At 52.3% G+C, this 17535-nt stretch overlaps 1 protein-coding gene across 1 annotated transcript in view; it reads left to right on the plus strand.

Annotated features, from left to right (window-relative positions):
* The first annotated feature begins 3307 nt into the window (after positions 1–3307).
* EPPK1 (epiplakin 1) overlaps positions 3308–17535 on the plus strand; it is a 51807-nt gene continuing 37579 nt past the window's right edge. The window contains 9 exon segments of the mRNA XM_087960101.1: positions 3308–10335; positions 10338–10370; positions 10373–11083; positions 11086–11141; positions 11706–15135; positions 15138–15878; positions 15881–16090; positions 16093–17433; positions 17436–17534. Coding sequence (XP_087816227.1) covers positions 3375–10335; positions 10338–10370; positions 10373–11083; positions 11086–11141; positions 11706–15135; positions 15138–15878; positions 15881–16090; positions 16093–17433; positions 17436–17534 — 13582 coding nt within the window. The 5' untranslated portion in view covers positions 3308–3374.

Below are 17535 nucleotides of genomic sequence, written 5' to 3' on the forward strand. Positions count from 1 at the left end.
GAACACCACTATTGACTGGTACTGGATTTGATAGGGCGTTCCCAATTTTGACCATTTGTTGTCTGTTTGACAGGAATGCTTCTATCCAGTTATTCAGTTGTCCAGAGATACCATAAGATTTTATTTTTAGGAGTAGTTTGTCGTGTACCACTGAATCAAAGGCTTTGCAGAAGTCTATGTAGATTGCGTCTATTGCTTTGCCCTGGTCGAGTTGAGTAGTCCATATGTTTTTGCAGTGTAAGAGTTGCAGATTACAGGATAGTTTTTCTGAAACCAAATTGTTTATTGGAGAGTAGGTTGTTTGTCTCTAAATGGAGGATGATGGATTGGTTAATAATTGATTCCATGACTTTACAGGTGACGCAGCATAAGGAGATTGGTCTGTAATTTTCAACTAGGCTTGGGTCTCCCTTTTTGAAGATGGGAATGACTGTGGCTTGTAACCATAGGTTGGGCAAGGAGCTGGTTCTGAAAGATCTTTCAAAGATTATGCTTAGAGGTTTGGCTATGGCAGCGGATAGTTTTCTTAAGAAGTAGGCACATATTCCATCCGGTCCAATAGATAGAGATGGTTTTAGGTTGCGTAGTGCTTTTTCAACGTTGTCTACTGTAAAATCGATATGTATTAGATCATTATTGTTGTCTGTGGTACGGCTAGGAAACATTGGGCATGATCCATTACTGTTTACAAACACTGAGCCAAGAATGTGTTAAAGATGTTGGCTTTAATGGTGTCGTCGCTGCAGTCTTTACCATCAGGTCCTATCAAGGGAGGGATGGACCTTGAGTCTTTTAGTTTGTTGTTTACAAAATTGTAAAAAGCACGGGTGGAATTGGTGCTTAGAAGGTTTTCCTCTTGTTTAATGTGGTAATTGGTGCATTCGGTCTTTATCTGGTGGCATAAATTTTTATATCGGTTTTTGAAATTAGCAACGTGACCAGATTTGTTTTTCCGCCAGAGTGATCTCTTTTTGGATTGAAGTTTCCTTATTGATATGGGTAATCTGCTTTTTTGTTTTGTTTTTGGAGTTGTTGTTGGAACATATAGTTTGATGACTCTTTTGACTTCAAGTAAAAATATGTTGTAATGATCTTCAACAGTATTGCATCCAGTGAATAGAGATTGCCAATCGAGGGATGAGAGATCGTTATCTATAAGATCATAATTGCCTTTTTTGAAGTTACAACTAGGGATGACATCGTTGTGGTGATTTTTGCGTGGACGTATGTTGAGGCAAAAGTCAATCATATTGTGATCACTACTGGAAAAGGGTTCTTTGGTTTGTATTCGGTAAATTAAATTCAAACTATTGCAGAAGATGAGATCGAGGCAGTTGTTCAGTCTAGTGTTGTTGGTTACTAGTTGTTCAAGACCTAGATTTGTAATAGCATTGAAGAAGGTTGTGTGTATGATTTCAGTTGTACAATTATTTAGGGTCCAGTCAATATGAGGTAGATTGAAATCTCCAAGAAAGATAAAAGGGTATGGGCAGGATGTAGCCCATGTTAGTAGTGTATTTAGCTTGTTTATATGTTCGATGTCATAATCAGGTGCTCTGTAACATAGTAAGAATCGAATTGTGATATTTAAGGATAGTTCACAGATGATGGTTTCAGGAAGGGCAAGCTCCTGGGTAACTTGGATATTTTTAGATGTAAGGATTTTTGTAGAATATAGCAACACCACCTCCTCGACGATTTTCACGATCTGATCGGTAAACATGATAGTCTCTTACTGTGGTAATGGAGTCGGGGAGAGATGCATTGAGCCATGTTTCACAGACAAATATAATGTCAAAGTTAGCCATATTTAAGAGGATGAGAAATTCAGGTATTTTATTCACGAGGCTTCTTGCATTGAGTAGTTTGCATTTAAGTCCGGCAGCAGTTGGGATTGAGGTAGTTGGGGCGTGCGTGCCTAGTCTTGGGTGATGGTGGGTGGTGGGTAGTTTTGGGTGATGGTGGGTGGTGGTAGGTGGTTGAGGTAGGGTAGTGGTTGAGGGTAAAAGTTGGGTATTGGGTTGCGTGTCTTACTTTTGATGCAGTCAGCATGGTAGTCAATGTACAGGTCCTTCTCTCCATGTGCTAGCCTGGCCAGAGAAGCAACTGGCCCTTTGCCACATGGCTCCCCTCTCCAGCAGCAGCCACCGAGGCAGGGAGGGATCTGTTCCAGGGAGGGTGGGAAAAGCCTGGGGGCCGGTGGGGGGTGGGGGAAAGCACCACTCTGAGACAGGTCTCCATCTCCCACAGTTCTGCTCAGTTATGGGTGTCTCTACCTGGAGCCTAGAGCTGAGCACCAACTGTTGTGGATTCACATCTGGGACTGTTTCTCTTCTCTCCTGGGTGGAACAGCTGTTTATGATCCTTTTCAATTTCATGTGCTCCCTTTTTTGCAGGGCAGCAGACCCACTCACAGCCTTGGGCCACAGCAGATTTATTTATTCATTTGGGAAACATACATTCACCAATCAGAGTCTGCCTGAACCCTGTCATCCTCTTCCCTTCCTGCCCAGGGTCAGTTTAGGCAACGTCACTCATTGAGACAATAGGAAAAAGGGAGTTTGAAGAGAGCCTCTGTTCTTCAGTCTCCATTTTTCAGCACAGAAAGCTCAAACTCGCCCCTCCCAAGCTGAGTTGTCCCTTGCTTTCTGGACAGGTCATTGTTCAGCCAAGTTTGCAGCAGGGCCTGGGCAGCTGAGAATTAGCCTGGAAAGGGACCACTTGCATTCAACAAGCCCCCCTGGACAAAACAGGCTGTGGCCTTACACACAGTCCTAAGCGGTGCCCTTCCGTGGAAGTGGGCAGGGGATCCATCTCACCACACTCACCCTATGAGCGCCCCAGCTGTTGTCCCTGGTCACAGCTCAAAGACTGTGAGTCCCACCTCTGAAACCAGTTTCTGTGGAATCCAATGCAGGACCCCAAAAACTAATCATCATAGCTCAACGCAGTATGTATTTAATTAACTGTGCCCTGAAGGAATTCCCTCTAGAACATAATGAGAGAGGCTCCTTCAGGCAGAAGGATTGTCCTCGTAGTCATACATTCCAGGAAAGGAGGAGAAAGTCACAGTCATAGATATGCATAGGTGATAGAGGATGTAAGAATGAATATTCATACTCAGAAAACCTCAAGTTACTTTCCCAGCTTTCTACTCTTAATATTATCAAGAAAGATTGTCTTAATAAGAAGAAGTTTTGAGAAAGCACCCTGAAAAGCAAGGCTGTCCCAACTAGTGTACACACCTTCTATGTTTGCACTGTGCCTACAGCTCCGAGACTTTGTTTCCCCTCATGGTGCCTTCCCTTTCCTCTCTCTGCAGGATCTCTCTGACCATTGCAGGAGGCTTGGCGGCAGCAGTGGCAGCGGCAGTAATGGAAGCCTCACAGCCAAGTGGCTCAACGACCCCCAACATCAGAAGCATCTCAGGAGTCTTTGTGGGGGCTTCTGGCAAGACCACGAGCCTGGCACAAGCTCTCCAGGACCACCTGATCCAACCGGATGTTGCCCTGGCCCTGCTGGAAGCCCAGGCAGCCACAGGTGGCATCATTGACCCCAAGGGTGAGCGTCTCCTCCCTGTGGCGGAGGCCCTGGCAGTGGGATTGGCAGGGCTGGAAATGAAGGAGAAGCTGCTGTGCGCAGAGCGGGCAGTGACAGGTTTCCCTGACCCCTACACAGGGGAGAAGATCTCCCTCTACCAAGCCATCCAAAAAGAGCTGATTGGAAGAAAGCTGGGCTTGCATCTCCTGGAAGCCCAGATAGCCACCGGAGGGGTCATTGAGCCTGTTTCTGGCCATCGCATCCCTCAGCAAGAGGCCTGTGCACGGGGCTATTTGGACGAGGACGTGAGCGACTCCCTCTCTGATCCAGGGAACGAGGAGGCCAAGGGCTTCAGGGATCCCAATACTGACCAGAGGGTCACCTACACAGAACTGATGAGAAGATGTGTTGCAGACCCAGCCAGAGGCCTGCTCTTGCTGCCTCTCAAGATCTCTTTCCCTGGACTGAGAGGGGCTGTGTGTAGCCGGGAGCTGCTGGATTCTGGAATCATTGACTCCACCACATTTGAAGCCCTCCAGAAGGGGGAGATGACAGTGCAGGAAGTGGCAGAGATGGACTCAGTGCAACAGTCCACGTCGGAGATCACCAGCATTGCTGGAGTAGCCATCCTGCCAACGAATGAACGCAAGAGCCTTTACCAAGCATTAGTAGAGCACCTCCTCCCTCCTGGCACAGCTGAAATTCTGCTGCAGGCTCAGGTGGCCTCAGGCTATTTAATCGACCCTGTAAAGAACACAAAATTAACTGTGGCTGAGGCCATCCAGGCAGGAGTTGTTGGGCCGGAGCTGTTTGGGAAATTGACTTCAGCTGAGAGAGCAGTCACAGGATACAAAGACCCCTACACAGGGGAGACCATCTCTTTGTTTCAAGCCATGCAGAAACACCTGGTGCCCAGGAACCCAGGCCTTTTCCTGCTAGATGCCCAGCTCGCCACGGGAGGCATCATTGACCCACACGCCTATCACCGACTTCCGACAGAGATGGCCCTGCAGAGGGGCCACTTGGATGAAGAGACGTACAAGCTGCTGTGCAACCCTACGGACGAGGCCCGTGGATTCTTTGAGCCCAACTCAAAGGAGAAGTTGTCCTATGGGGAGCTGCTCTTGCGGGGCGTCTCTGATTCAGATACCGGGCTCTGCCTCTTGCCTCTTGCTGGAGATCATGAGGGGAGTCATACCTTCATTGACCACAATACAAAGCTGGCCCTGGAAAACACCACGGTGTCGGTGGCCTCCAGTAGGTTCAAGGGAAGGCCCATATCCCTCTGGAAGCTCCTCTTCTCAGAATACCTGACAGGAGAGCAGAGGAGAACTCTTATGCAGCAATTCTCCTGCAGGTTCCTTTCTCCTCAGCAGCTGGCTGACAAAATCCGTCTCATGGTGGAACAAACCGTTGCTGACTCCCGGGTCACCTTTGAAGGCCTGAGGGAAAAGGTGACACCTGCCCAGCTCCTGAGCTCTGAAATCATCAACAGAGACTTATTTGAGAAGTTAACGCAGGGAGAGACCCTGGTCAAAGACGTGATTAACATGGCCACAGTGAAGAAGTACTTGGAAGGGACTGGCAGCATTGGTGGGCTGCTCCTGCCTGACTCCCAGGAGAGAATGAGCATCTATGAAGCCAAGAGGAAGGGCTTCCTCCGCCCGGGGACGGCACTTATCCTCTTGGAGGCTCAGGCGGCCACAGGACACATCATTGACCCCGTGGCGAATGAGAGATATTCTGTGGACGAGGCCTTGCGTGGCAACATCATAGGTCCAGATGTGTATAGCAAGTTGCTGGTGGCTGAGAAAGCAGTGACTGGCTATAAGGATCCTTATACTGGGAGCAAGATCTCCCTTTTCCAGGCAATGAAAAAAGACCTCATCGTGACAGAACATGCCATTCGCCTTCTGGAGGCCCAGATCGCCACTGGAGGCATCATTGATCCTGTCAATAGCCACCGCCTCCCAGTGGAAGTGGCCTACAAACGGGGCTATTTTGAGAAGAAAATGAGCCTGATCCTGTCAGATCCCAGGGATGACACCAAAGGCTTCTTTGATCCAAACACCCATGAGAACCTAACTTACCTACAGTTAAAGGAGAAGTGCATTGTGGAGCTCACCACAGGCCTCTGCCTCCTGCCACTCAACAGCAGGAAGCACCAACCCCTGGATGATGCCACCAAGCAGGCCTTCAGGAGCTCCTGGCTCTTTGTCAAACACGGGCGCTTCCAAGGACAGAGAGTCTCCTTGTGGGATCTGCTGAACTCAGAGTATTTCAGTGAGGGAAAGAGAAAGGAAGTCTTCAACCACTACAGACTTCAGAAGGTCACCCTGGAGCAGATCTGCCTCTCTCTTGAAGAGGAAATGAAGAAGTGGGCTTGCATCCAGTTCCCAGCTCTCAGAGGGAAGGTCAGCGCTTACCACCTGCTGGAGAGAGGCATCATTGACCGGACGCTCTTTGAGGAGATCCTAGATGGAGTGGTGAGCCCAGAGGACGTGCTGCGCCTGGATTCAGTCCGAAGGTACCTCTATGGCATGGGAAGCATAGGGGGAATTCTGCTGCAACCCTCCAATGAGAAACTGAGCCTCTATGAAGCTATGAAAAGGAACATGGTGGTGCCTGGAGTTGCCCTGCCCTTGCTGGAGGCCCAAGCAGCTACTGGGTTCCTTGTGGATCCAGTGAGCAGCCAAAGACTTTCCCTGGATGATGCAGTGAAGAAAGGCCTGGTTGGCCCTGAGCTTTATGAGGTGTTGCAGCAGGCTGAAGAAGCTGTCACTGGCTACAGGGACCCCTTCACCGGCAAGATAATCTCCCTCTTCCAAGCAATGAAGAAAGGCCTTTTGGCAGACAGGAAAGCCAGGCAGTTGATGGATGCCCAGCTGGCTACTGGGGGGGTCATTGATCCACACAGCGGCCACTATGTCCCCATAGAATTTGCCCAGAAAAGTGGCTACCTGGATGAGGAGTTTGGGAAAACCCTTTCCAACCCGAGTAGTGATTCCAAGGCTTTCAGCACCCTGGACAGGAAAGAGAGGGTCAGCTATGGGCAGTTGATGGACCGGTGTCAGAAGGAGGCACATTCGGGCATTCGGCTCTTGCCTCTGGCACAAACAGCTTCTGCTTGCTCCACTGAAGAGCAAGTCCAGCAGTGCTTGAAGGAGACCTTCATTGAGGACAAGGGGGTCTCTCTCTGGGACCTGCTGAGTTCCGGCTACTTCACTGAGGAGCAGAAGTCAGACTTTTTGGATAAGCACAGCTCTGGAGCAGTCTCCCTTCACCAGCTGGTCAGCCTTGTCCAGCAGCTTATGAATGACATAGAAATGAAAGCTAAGACGCAGGTCACTTTCCAAGGTCTGAGAGGAGCAGTGCCAGCCGTCTGGCTCCTGGATGCAGGCATCCTTTCAGAAGAGGTGTTTACTGAGCTAGCCCAGGGCAAAAGATCACCCAGCGAAGTGTCTGAGATGGAAAGCGTCAAGCTGTACTTGCAGGGCACAGGGAGCATTGCTGGAGTTTTCGTTCAGTCCTCCAAGGAAAAAATGGGCATTTACCAAGCTATGCAGGAAAGGCTCCTCTTGCCAGGGATGGCAGCACAGCTGCTCAGAACCCAGGCAGCCACCGGCTCCATCATGGACCCAGTGTCTAATCGGCGGTTTGGTGTTGAGGATGCCATCAAAAGTGGCATTGTGGGAGAAGAGCTGATGGAAGAGCTGCTGCAAGCCGAGAGGGCGGTGACCGGCTTCCCTGACCCCTACTCAGGGAAACCAATCTCGGTGTGCCAGGCTATCAGGAAGGAATTACTCCCTGCCAGGGTGGGCATCCCCATGCTCGAGGCTCAGCTGGCCACTGGAGGAATCATCGACCCTGTTCATTGCCATCACCTGCCCCTCCAAGTGGCCTTCAAGCATGGCTTGATTGATGAAGAAATGCAGAGGGCTCTTTCTCAGGACAGCAAGGAGAGCCAGGTTTTCTTTGACCCGAATACCCAGGAGAGCCTGACCTACCAGCAGCTGAAAGACAGGTGCATCCAGGACCCTGAGTCGGGGCTCTGGCTTCTCCCACTGACCGAAGAGGCAGCTTTTTATGGAGACCAGCAAGCCGTGGAAGTGCTAAACTCTTTCTCCGTCTCGATCAGCATCGGGAGGTTTAAAGGACAAGAGGTTTCTCTCTGGGACTTGCTCCACTCGGAGTACATCCCGGAGGCCAAGCGGAGGGAGCTGGTGCTGAGATACAAAGACGCGCATGAGGAGTTCCTTCATGAAATGGCATCATCCATCAAGAAGATCATCAAAGAGACAGAGCAGCAAGGCCAGAGGTTCACTTTCAAAGGCCTAAGGAAGAAGGTGTCAGCCAGCGACCTCTTCCAGTCCCAGCTCATAGACAAGATGACCCTGGACGAACTCCAGCAGGGGAAGACAACTGTCCAGGAAGTCAGTGAGATGGATTCCGTCAAGCACTTTCTGGAGGGGTGCAACTTCATTGCAGGGGTCCTCATAGAACCAGATCATGAAAAAATGAGCCTCTACCAAGCCATGAGGCAAGGTCTGGTGAGACCAGGGGCAGCTCTGGTCTTGCTGGAGGCCCAGGCAGCTACAGGGTACCTCATTGACCCAGTAAAGAACAAGAAGCTCTCTGTGGATGAAGCAATGGCATCAGGGCTGATTGGAAAAGAAATTTATGAGAAGCTGCTGAGTGCAGAAAAAGCCGTCACTGGATACACAGATCCCTACACCAAAGGGCAGATCTCTCTCTTTGAGGCCATGAATCAGGAGCTGATTGTGAGGAGCCATGGCATCCGCCTGATGGAGGCACAAATTGCCACAGGGGGCATCATCGACCCTGTGCACAGCCACCGCATCCCCGTGGAGGTTGCTTATAAGCGAGGCTACTTTGATGAAGACCTGAACCGCATCCTTCTGGACCCCACAGATGATACCAAAGGCTTTTTTGACCCCAATACGCATGAGAACCTCACTTATCTTCAGCTTCTGGAACGCTGCACCCAAGATTCAGAAACTGGGCTGTACATGCTGCAGGTTGTCAGAAGAGGGGAAACCTATTTCTACATTGACGAGGCAACAAAAGAATTTTTGAAAGCACAGACTATGCAGGTACAGGTAGGCCGGTATAAAGGCCAGGCAGTCTCTCTGTGGGGCCTCCTCTGCTCCCCATATATCCATGAACAGAAGAGGAAAGATCTGGTCAGGCAGTATAAGGGTGAGAAGGTCACTTTGCCACAGCTCTGCAAAACCATCACCGCCATTGTGGAGGAAACAGAACAGGCAGCCCAGAAGCTCAAGCTGAAGGGGCTGAGGGGGCAAGAGGTGTCTGCCGCAGAGCTCTTCAATGCAGAAATCATTGACAAGGCAACTTTGGACAGACTGCACCAGAAGACCCTTCCTCTGCAGCAGCTTGCCCAGAGGGACGCCGTGAAGCGCTACCTGGAGGGGACAGGCTGCATTGCAGGTGTCTTGGTAGCCGGACAGGGGTTGAAGCTGCTTGCCTATGAGGCCATGAAGAGAGGCTTTCTCTCCCCAGAACATACTCTGCTACTCCTAGAGGCCCAGGCTGCCACAGGCCTCCTCACTGATCTGCTGGAGAAGAAGCCCTCCTCAGTTGACCAGGCCATCTCCCTTGGGCTGGTTGGGGAAGAGTTTCACAAGGCACTCCTCCTTGCTGAGAAAGCCATTACTGGATATACTGACCCCTCCACAGGAGACAAACTCTCCCTTTTCCAAGCCATGAAAAGAAACCTGGTAGAGAAACACTATGCCCTCCGGCTGCTGGAGGCACAGGTGGCCACAGGTGGAATCATTGACCCTATACACAGACACCGCCTCCCTGTGGAGGTGGCTTGCAGACGGGGCTACTTGGATGAAGAAACTTGCCTCCTACTATCTGATGAGGGGCTTCTTCCCAAAGGATTTATAGATCCCAATACACAGGAAAGGATTACCTACACTCAGCTCCTGCTCAGGTGCACCAAAGATGCAAAGACAGGTGCATACCTGCTGCCGTTACGAGAGAAGAGGGAATATATCTTTGTGGATGAACAAACTAAGCATGTCCTCTCATCTTGCAAAATAAAAGTAGGCCTTGGGAAATACAGGGGACAGCCCATTTCCCTTTGGGAACTTCTTTCTTCAGACTATGTTACAGAAGAGAAGCAGAAAGAAATGATAAAAAAGTATAAGGAGGGGAACTGGGCAGTTCTGCAGAGTATCACAAGGCAAATACGGAAGATCATAGAGGAAAGAGAAGACCACAGAAAAGACATTTGGTTCCAAGGACTACGGAGGCAAGTCACAGCTTCTGAGCTACTAAAGGCAGACATCATTAATGAAGAAGTTATGCACAATTTGGAAGCAGGAACAGAGAAAGCACAAGATGTAGCAAAGAGGGATTTGGTGAAGAGGTACCTGGAAGGCAATAGCTGCATCGCTGGCGTGCTGGTGCCCTCCAGGACAGACCCTTCCAAGTCAGAGAAGATGACCATCTACCAGGCCATGCGGAAAGGCATTCTGAGGCCAGGCACGGCCCTGGTGTTGCTGGAGGCACAGGCTGCCACGGGCTTTGTCATTAACCCACTGAAAAATGAGAGGCTCTCTGTAAGTCAGGCAGTAGAAGCTGGTGTAGTAGGGGAAGAAATACAGAAAAAACTACTTTGTGCAGAGAAAGCCGTAACAGGTTACACGGATCCAAACACAGGAAAAAGTATTTCCCTCTTCCAAGCAATGACAAAAGAATTAATCTTAAAAGAGCATGGGATCCGCCTGCTGGAAGCCCAGATTGCCACGGGGGCATCATCGATCCTGTGCACAGTCACCGCCTCCCGTGGAAGTAGCGTACAAGCGGGGCTACTTTGATGAGGAAATGAACCGGATCCTCTCTGATCCCACAGACGACACCAAGGGCTTCTTTGACCCAAACACACACGAAAACCTCACTTACCTGCAGCTTCTGCAGCGGTGCCTGCCCGATCCAGAGACTGGTTTGCTGCTGCTCCACGTCATGGACAAGGGCTGGTCCTCCTCTTACCTCAACGAGAACATCAGGAAGGCTTTGCAGGCGGCCAAGAGCAAGATCAGCGTAGGGCTCTTCCAGGACCAAGAGGTTTCTGTGTGGGACCTCCTCTTCTCCAGATACATCCTTCCGTCCAAGAGGCAGGACTTGCTGAGGCAGCACAAAGCAGGCACCATGACACTTGAGCGCCTCACCCAAGTCCTCATCGCCATCGTCACCGAGGCAGAGGAAAAGAGCGTCAGGCCCATCGGTCACAAAGAAGCTCCCAGCCAACCAGCCACGACAGCAGATGCTGGCACAGATCAACCAAGCCTCAGAGAGCCCTGGATGAAGACCCTCGAGGCCACGACTGTGGATATGCCTGCAGGCAACTGCCAAGGGCAGAGGGTCACTCTGTGGGACCTGCTCTTCTCAAACAACATCCCTGAGGAAAAGAGGACAGAGTTACTGGACTTGTACAAAAGTGGGCTCCTGTCAACGGAGCGGCTCAGCAGCATCCTCCACACACTGGTTGTCAAAAGGAAGCCACTGGCAGGAAGCTCAATGTGAAGGTGAGGAGTCCAGATCAACAGGCGGTGGCGGTGGTGGCAGCGGCGGCAGAACACCAGCCTCTGAGGGATTCTTCCTTAGACCCGGCAAACTGGGAAAGCGCCCTGCGCTCTCAGCTCCTCCCAGCACCTTCCGCTGACCAACAGTCCTCCGCTTGGGACATCCTGTTCTCCGAGCGCGCTCGCAGAGCATGAACGGGAAGAGCTTCTGGGCAGATACAGGAGGGGCAGCCTCCCCTTAAGGAGCTCACAAAGATTCTCTCCGACCGCCTTCCCAGGACCACAAGCAGCAAACGTCATCTTCCCATGGACTTCCACACACCCAGCTCAAGCACCGAGGCCAAAGAGGCCAAAGAAGAGGGGGAAAATGATGCTGGCGACCTGGGAGACAAAGAGGAGGCTCTGAAGTCCCGGATGGTGGAGGTCACCGCTGCGGCGTTTGACGGGCGTAAAGTGTCGGTGTGGGACGTGCTTCATTCCAAGTACATCCCTGAGGAGAAAAGGAAGGAGCTTCTACAACTGTACCAATCGGGCATCCTCACCATTGACCAGATGGAGACCGTGGTCTCCGCCATTGTCAATAAGACAGAGGAAATGAAAAAGAAAGAACCGTCCCACGCTCCCTTGCCTTCTGGCTCCTGGGAAGGTCCCTTGCGTAACCAGACCATGACCCTGCAAGTTGGCGAGTTTCAAGGACAGAGGATCTCCGTCTGGGAACTCCTCTTCTCCCAAAGCATTCCAGAAGGCCAAAGAGAGGAGCTGCTGATGAAATACCGATTGGGATCCTTGACCATTCAGGAAATGATCACCATCCTGACCTCACTTCACGCCAAGGACAGGACTTCTTCCCCAGGAGAGGAAACCACTCTTCCCTCCCAGCACAATGAACTGGAACGCACCTTGCGACAGGTGACCATAGACGTGCCTGTGGGTGAGTTTCAAGGCTCCAGGCGATCCGCGTGGGAGCTCCTCTTCTCCAAGTGCGTGACTGCAGCCAAGCGCCAGGAGCTGCTGCTGAAGTACCAAGAGAGGTCTGTGGCCCCAGGCGAGCTGGTCCAGATTCTCACCACCCTGATTGAAGAGATGGAAGAGAAGGGCAACCAGCTGAAGTTCTCGGGGCTCAGGAAGCAGGTGTCGGCCTCAGAACTGTTCGACTCCCACATCATCAACCAGGCCACACTCTCCGAGCTCGCACAAGGCACCAAGACGGTGGAAGAGGTCACGGAAATGGATTCGGTGAAGAGGTACCTGGAAGGCAACAGCTGCATCGCTGGCGTGCTGGTGCCCTCCAGGACAGACCCTTCCAAGTCAGAGAAGATGACCATCTACCAGGCCATGCGGAAAGGCATTCTGAGGCCAGGCACGGCCCTGGTGTTGCTGGAGGCACAGGCTGCCACGGGCTTTGTCATTAACCCACTGAAAAATGAGAGGCTCTCTGTAAGTCAGGCAGTAGAAGCTGGTGTAGTAGGGGAAGAAATACAGAAAAAACTACTTTGTGCAGAGAAAGCCGTAACAGGTTACACGGATCCAAACACAGGAAAAAGTATTTCCCTCTTCCAAGCAATGACAAAAGAATTAATCTTAAAAGAGCATGGGATCCGCCTGCTGGAAGCCCAGATTGCCACGGGGGGCATCATCGATCCTGTGCACAGTCACCGCCTCCCCGTGGAAGTAGCGTACAAGCGGGGCTACTTTGATGAGGAAATGAACCGGATCCTCTCTGATCCCACAGACGACACCAAGGGCTTCTTTGACCCAAACACACACGAAAACCTCACTTACCTGCAGCTTCTGCAGCGGTGCCTGCCCGATCCAGAGACTGGTTTGCTGCTGCTCCACGTCATGGACAAGGGCTGGTCCTCCTCTTACCTCAACGAGAACATCAGGAAGGCTTTGCAGGCGGCCAAGAGCAAGATCAGCGTAGGGCTCTTCCAGGACCAAGAGGTTTCTGTGTGGGACCTCCTCTTCTCCAGATACATCCTTCCGTCCAAGAGGCAGGACTTGCTGAGGCAGCACAAAGCAGGCACCATGACACTTGAGCGCCTCACCCAAGTCCTCATCGCCATCGTCACCGAGGCAGAGGAAAAGAGCGTCAGGCCCATCGGTCACAAAGAAGCTCCCAGCCAACCAGCCACGACAGCAGATGCTGGCACAGATCAACCAAGCCTCAGAGAGCCCTGGATGAAGACCCTCGAGGCCACGACTGTGGATATGCCTGCAGGCAACTGCCAAGGGCAGAGGGTCACTCTGTGGGACCTGCTCTTCTCAAACAACATCCCTGAGGAAAAGAGGACAGAGTTACTGGACTTGTACAAAAGTGGGCTCCTGTCAACGGAGCGGCTCAGCAGCATCCTCCACACACTGGTTGTCAAAAAGGAAGCCACTGGCAGGAAGCTCAATGTGAAGGTGAGGAGTCCAGATCAACAGGCGGTGGCGGTGGTGGCAGCGGCGGCAGAACACCAGCCTCTGAGGGATTCTTCCTTAGACCCGGCAAACTGGGAAAGCGCCCTGCGCTCTCAGCTCCTCCCAGCACCTTCCGCTGACCAACAGTCCTCCGCTTGGGACATCCTGTTCTCCGAGCGCTTCGCAGAGCATGAACGGGAAGAGCTTCTGGGCAGATACAGGAGGGGCAGCCTCCCCCTTAAGGAGCTCACAAAGATTCTCTCCGACCGCCTTCCCAGGACCACAAGCAGCAAACGTCATCTTCCCATGGACTTCCACACACCCAGCTCAAGCACCGAGGCCAAAGAGGCCAAAGAAGAGGGGGAAAATGATGCTGGCGACCTGGGAGACAAAGAGGAGGCTCTGAAGTCCCGGATGGTGGAGGTCACCGCTGCGGCGTTTGACGGGCGTAAAGTGTCGGTGTGGGACGTGCTTCATTCCAAGTACATCCCTGAGGAGAAAAGGAAGGAGCTTCTACAACTGTACCAATCGGGCATCCTCACCATTGACCAGATGGAGACCGTGGTCTCCGCCATTGTCAATAAGACAGAGGAAATGAAAAAGAAAGAACCGTCCCACGCTCCCTTGCCTTCTGGCTCCTGGGAAGGTCCCTTGCGTAACCAGACCATGACCCTGCAAGTTGGCGAGTTTCAAGGACAGAGGATCTCCGTCTGGGAACTCCTCTTCTCCCAAAGCATTCCAGAAGGCCAAAGAGAGGAGCTGCTGATGAAATACCGATTGGGATCCTTGACCATTCAGGAAATGATCACCATCCTGACCTCACTTCACGCCAAGGACAGGCCTTCTTCCCCAGGAGAGGAAACCACTCTTCCCTCCCAGCACAATGAACTGGAACGCACCTTGCGACAGGTGACCATAGACGTGCCTGTGGGTGAGTTTCAAGGCTCCAGGCGATCCGCGTGGGAGCTCCTCTTCTCCAAGTACGTGACTGCAGCCAAGCGCCAGGAGCTGCTGCTGAAGTACCAAGAGAGGTCTGTGGCCCCAGGCGAGCTGGTCCAGATTCTCACCACCCTGATTGAAGAGATGGAAGAGAAGGGCAACCAGCTGAAGTTCTCGGGGCTCAGGAAGCAGGTGTCGGCCTCAGAACTGTTCGACTCCCACATCATCAACCAGGCCACACTCTCCGAGCTCGCACAAGGCACCAAGACGGTGGAAGAGGTCACGGAAATGGATTCGGTGAAGAGGTACCTGGAAGGCAACAGCTGCATCGCTGGCGTGCTGGTGCCCTCCAGGACAGACCCTTCCAAGTCAGAGAAGATGACCATCTACCAGGCCATGCGGAAAGGCATTCTGAGGCCAGGCACGGCCCTGGTGTTGCTGGAGGCACAGGCTGCCACGGGCTTTGTCATTAACCCACTGAAAAATGAGAGGCTCTCTGTAAGTCAGGCAGTAGAAGCTGGTGTAGTAGGGGAAGAAATACAGAAAAACTACTTTGTGCAGAGAGCCGTAACAGGTTACACGGATCCAAACACAGGAAAAAGTATTTCCCTCTTCCAAGCAATGACAAAAGAATTAATCTTAAAAGAGCATGGGATCCGCCTGCTGGAAGCCCAGATTGCCACGGGGGCATCATCGATCCTGTGCACAGTCACCGCCTCCCCGTGGAAGTAGCGTACAAGCGGGGCTACTTTGATGAGGAAATGAACCGGATCCTCTCTGATCCCACAGACGACACCAAGGGCTTCTTTGACCCAAACACACACGAAAACCTCACTTACCTGCAGCTTCTGCAGCGGTGCCTGCCCGATCCAGAGACTGGTTTGCTGCTGCTCCACGTCATGGACAAGGGCTGGTCCTCCTCTTACCTCAACGAGAACATCAGGAAGGCTTTGCAGGCGGCCAAGAGCAAGATCAGCGTAGGGCTCTTCCAGGACCAAGAGGTTTCTGTGTGGGACCTCCTCTTCTCCAGATACATCCTTCCGTCCAAGAGGCAGGACTTGCTGAGGCAGCACAAAGCAGGCACCATGACACTTGAGCGCCTCACCCAAGTCCTCATCGCCATCGTCACCGAGGCAGAGGAAAAGAGCGTCAGGCCCATCGGTCACAAAGAAGCTCCCAGCCAACCAGCCACGACAGCAGATGCTGGCACAGATCAACCAAGCCTCAGAGAGCCCTGGATGAAGACCCTCGAGGCCACGACTGTGGATATGCCTGCAGGCAACTGCCAAGGGCAGAGGGTCACTCTGTGGGACCTGCTCTTCTCAAACAACATCCCTGAGGAAAAGAGGACAGAGTTACTGGACTTGTACAAAAGTGGGCTCCTGTCAACGGAGCGGCTCAGCAGCATCCTCCACACACTGGTTGCCAAAAGGAAGCCACTGGCAGGAAGCTCAATGTGAAGGTGAGGAGTCCAGATCAACAGGCGGTGGCGGTGGTGGCAGCGGCGGCAGAACACCAGCCTCTGAGGGATTCTTCCTTAGACCCGGCAAACTGGGAAAGCGCCCTGCGCTCTCAGCTCCTCCCAGCACCTTCCGCTGACCAACAGTCCTCCGCTTGGGACATCCTGTTCTCCGAGCGCTCGCAGAGCATGAACGGGAAGAGCTTCTGGGCAGATACAGGAGGGGCAGCCTCCCCCTTAAGGAGCTCACAAAGATTCTCTCCGACCGCCTTCCCAGGACCACAAGCAGCAAACGTCATCTTCCCATGGACTTCCACACACCCAGCTCAAGCACCGAGGCCAAAGAGGCCAAAGAAGAGGGGGAAAATGATGCTGGCGACCTGGGAGACAAAGAGGAGGCTCTGAAGTCCCGGATGGTGGAGGTCACCGCTGCGGCGTTTGACGGGCGTAAAGTGTCGGTGTGGGACGTGCTTCATTCCAAGTACATCCCTGAGGAGAAAAGGAAGGAGCTTCTACAACTGTACCAATCGGGCATCCTCACCATTGACCAGATGGAGACCGTGGTCTCCGCCATTGTCAATAAGACAGAGGAAATGAAAAAGAAAGAACCGTCCCACGCTCCCTTGCCTTCTGGCTCCTGGGAAGGTCCCTTGCGTAACCAGACCATGACCCTGCAAGTTGGCGAGTTTCAAGGACAGAGGATCTCCGTCTGGGAACTCCTCTTCTCCCAAAGCATTCCAGAAGGCCAAAGAGAGGAGCTGCTGATGAAATACCGATTGGGATCCTTGACCATTCAGGAAATGATCACCATCCTGACCTCACTTCACGCCAAGGACAGGCCTTCTTCCCCAGGAGAGGAAACCACTCTTCCCTCCCAGCACAATGAACTGGAACGCACCTTGCGACAGGTGACCATAGACGTGCCTGTGGGTGAGTTTCAAGGCTCCAGGCGATCCGCGTGGGAGCTCCTCTTCTCCAAGTACGTGACTGCAGCCAAGCGCCAGGAGCTGCTGCTGAAGTACCAAGAGAGGTCTGTGGCCCCAGGCGAGCTGGTCCAGATTCTCACCACCCTGATTGAAGAGATGGAAGAGAAGGGCAACCAGCTGAAGTTCTCGGGGCTCAGGAAGCAGGTGTCGGCCTCAGAACTGTTCGACTCCCACATCATCAACCAGGCCACACTCTCCGAGCTCGCACAAGGCACCAAGACGGTGGAAGAGGTCACGGAAATGGATTCGGTGAAGAGGTACCTGGAAGGCAACAGCTGCATCGCTGGCGTGCTGGTGCCCTCCAGGACAGACCCTTCCAAGTCAGAGAAGATGACCATCTACCAGGCCATGCGGAAAGGCATTCTGAGGCCAGGCACGGCCCTGGTGTTGCTGGAGGCACAGGCTGCCACGGGCTTTGTCATTAACCCACTGAAAAATGAGAGGCTCTCTGTAAGTCAGGCAGTAGAAGCTGGTGTAGTAGGGGAAGAAATACAGAAAAAACTACTTTGTGCAGAGAAAGCCGTAACAGGTTACAGGATCCAAACACAGGAAAAAGTATTTCCCTCTTCCAAGCAATGACAAAAGAATTAATCTTAAAAGAGCATGGGATCCGCCTGCTGGAAGCCCAGATTGC

The sequence above is a fragment of the Notechis scutatus genome, chromosome 3 (genome assembly GCF_049901735.1).
Source record: "Notechis scutatus isolate UNSWTSFEM ecotype Mainland chromosome 3, rNotScu1.2, whole genome shotgun sequence".
In the NCBI taxonomy this organism is placed as follows: domain Eukaryota; kingdom Metazoa; phylum Chordata; class Lepidosauria; order Squamata; family Elapidae; genus Notechis; species Notechis scutatus.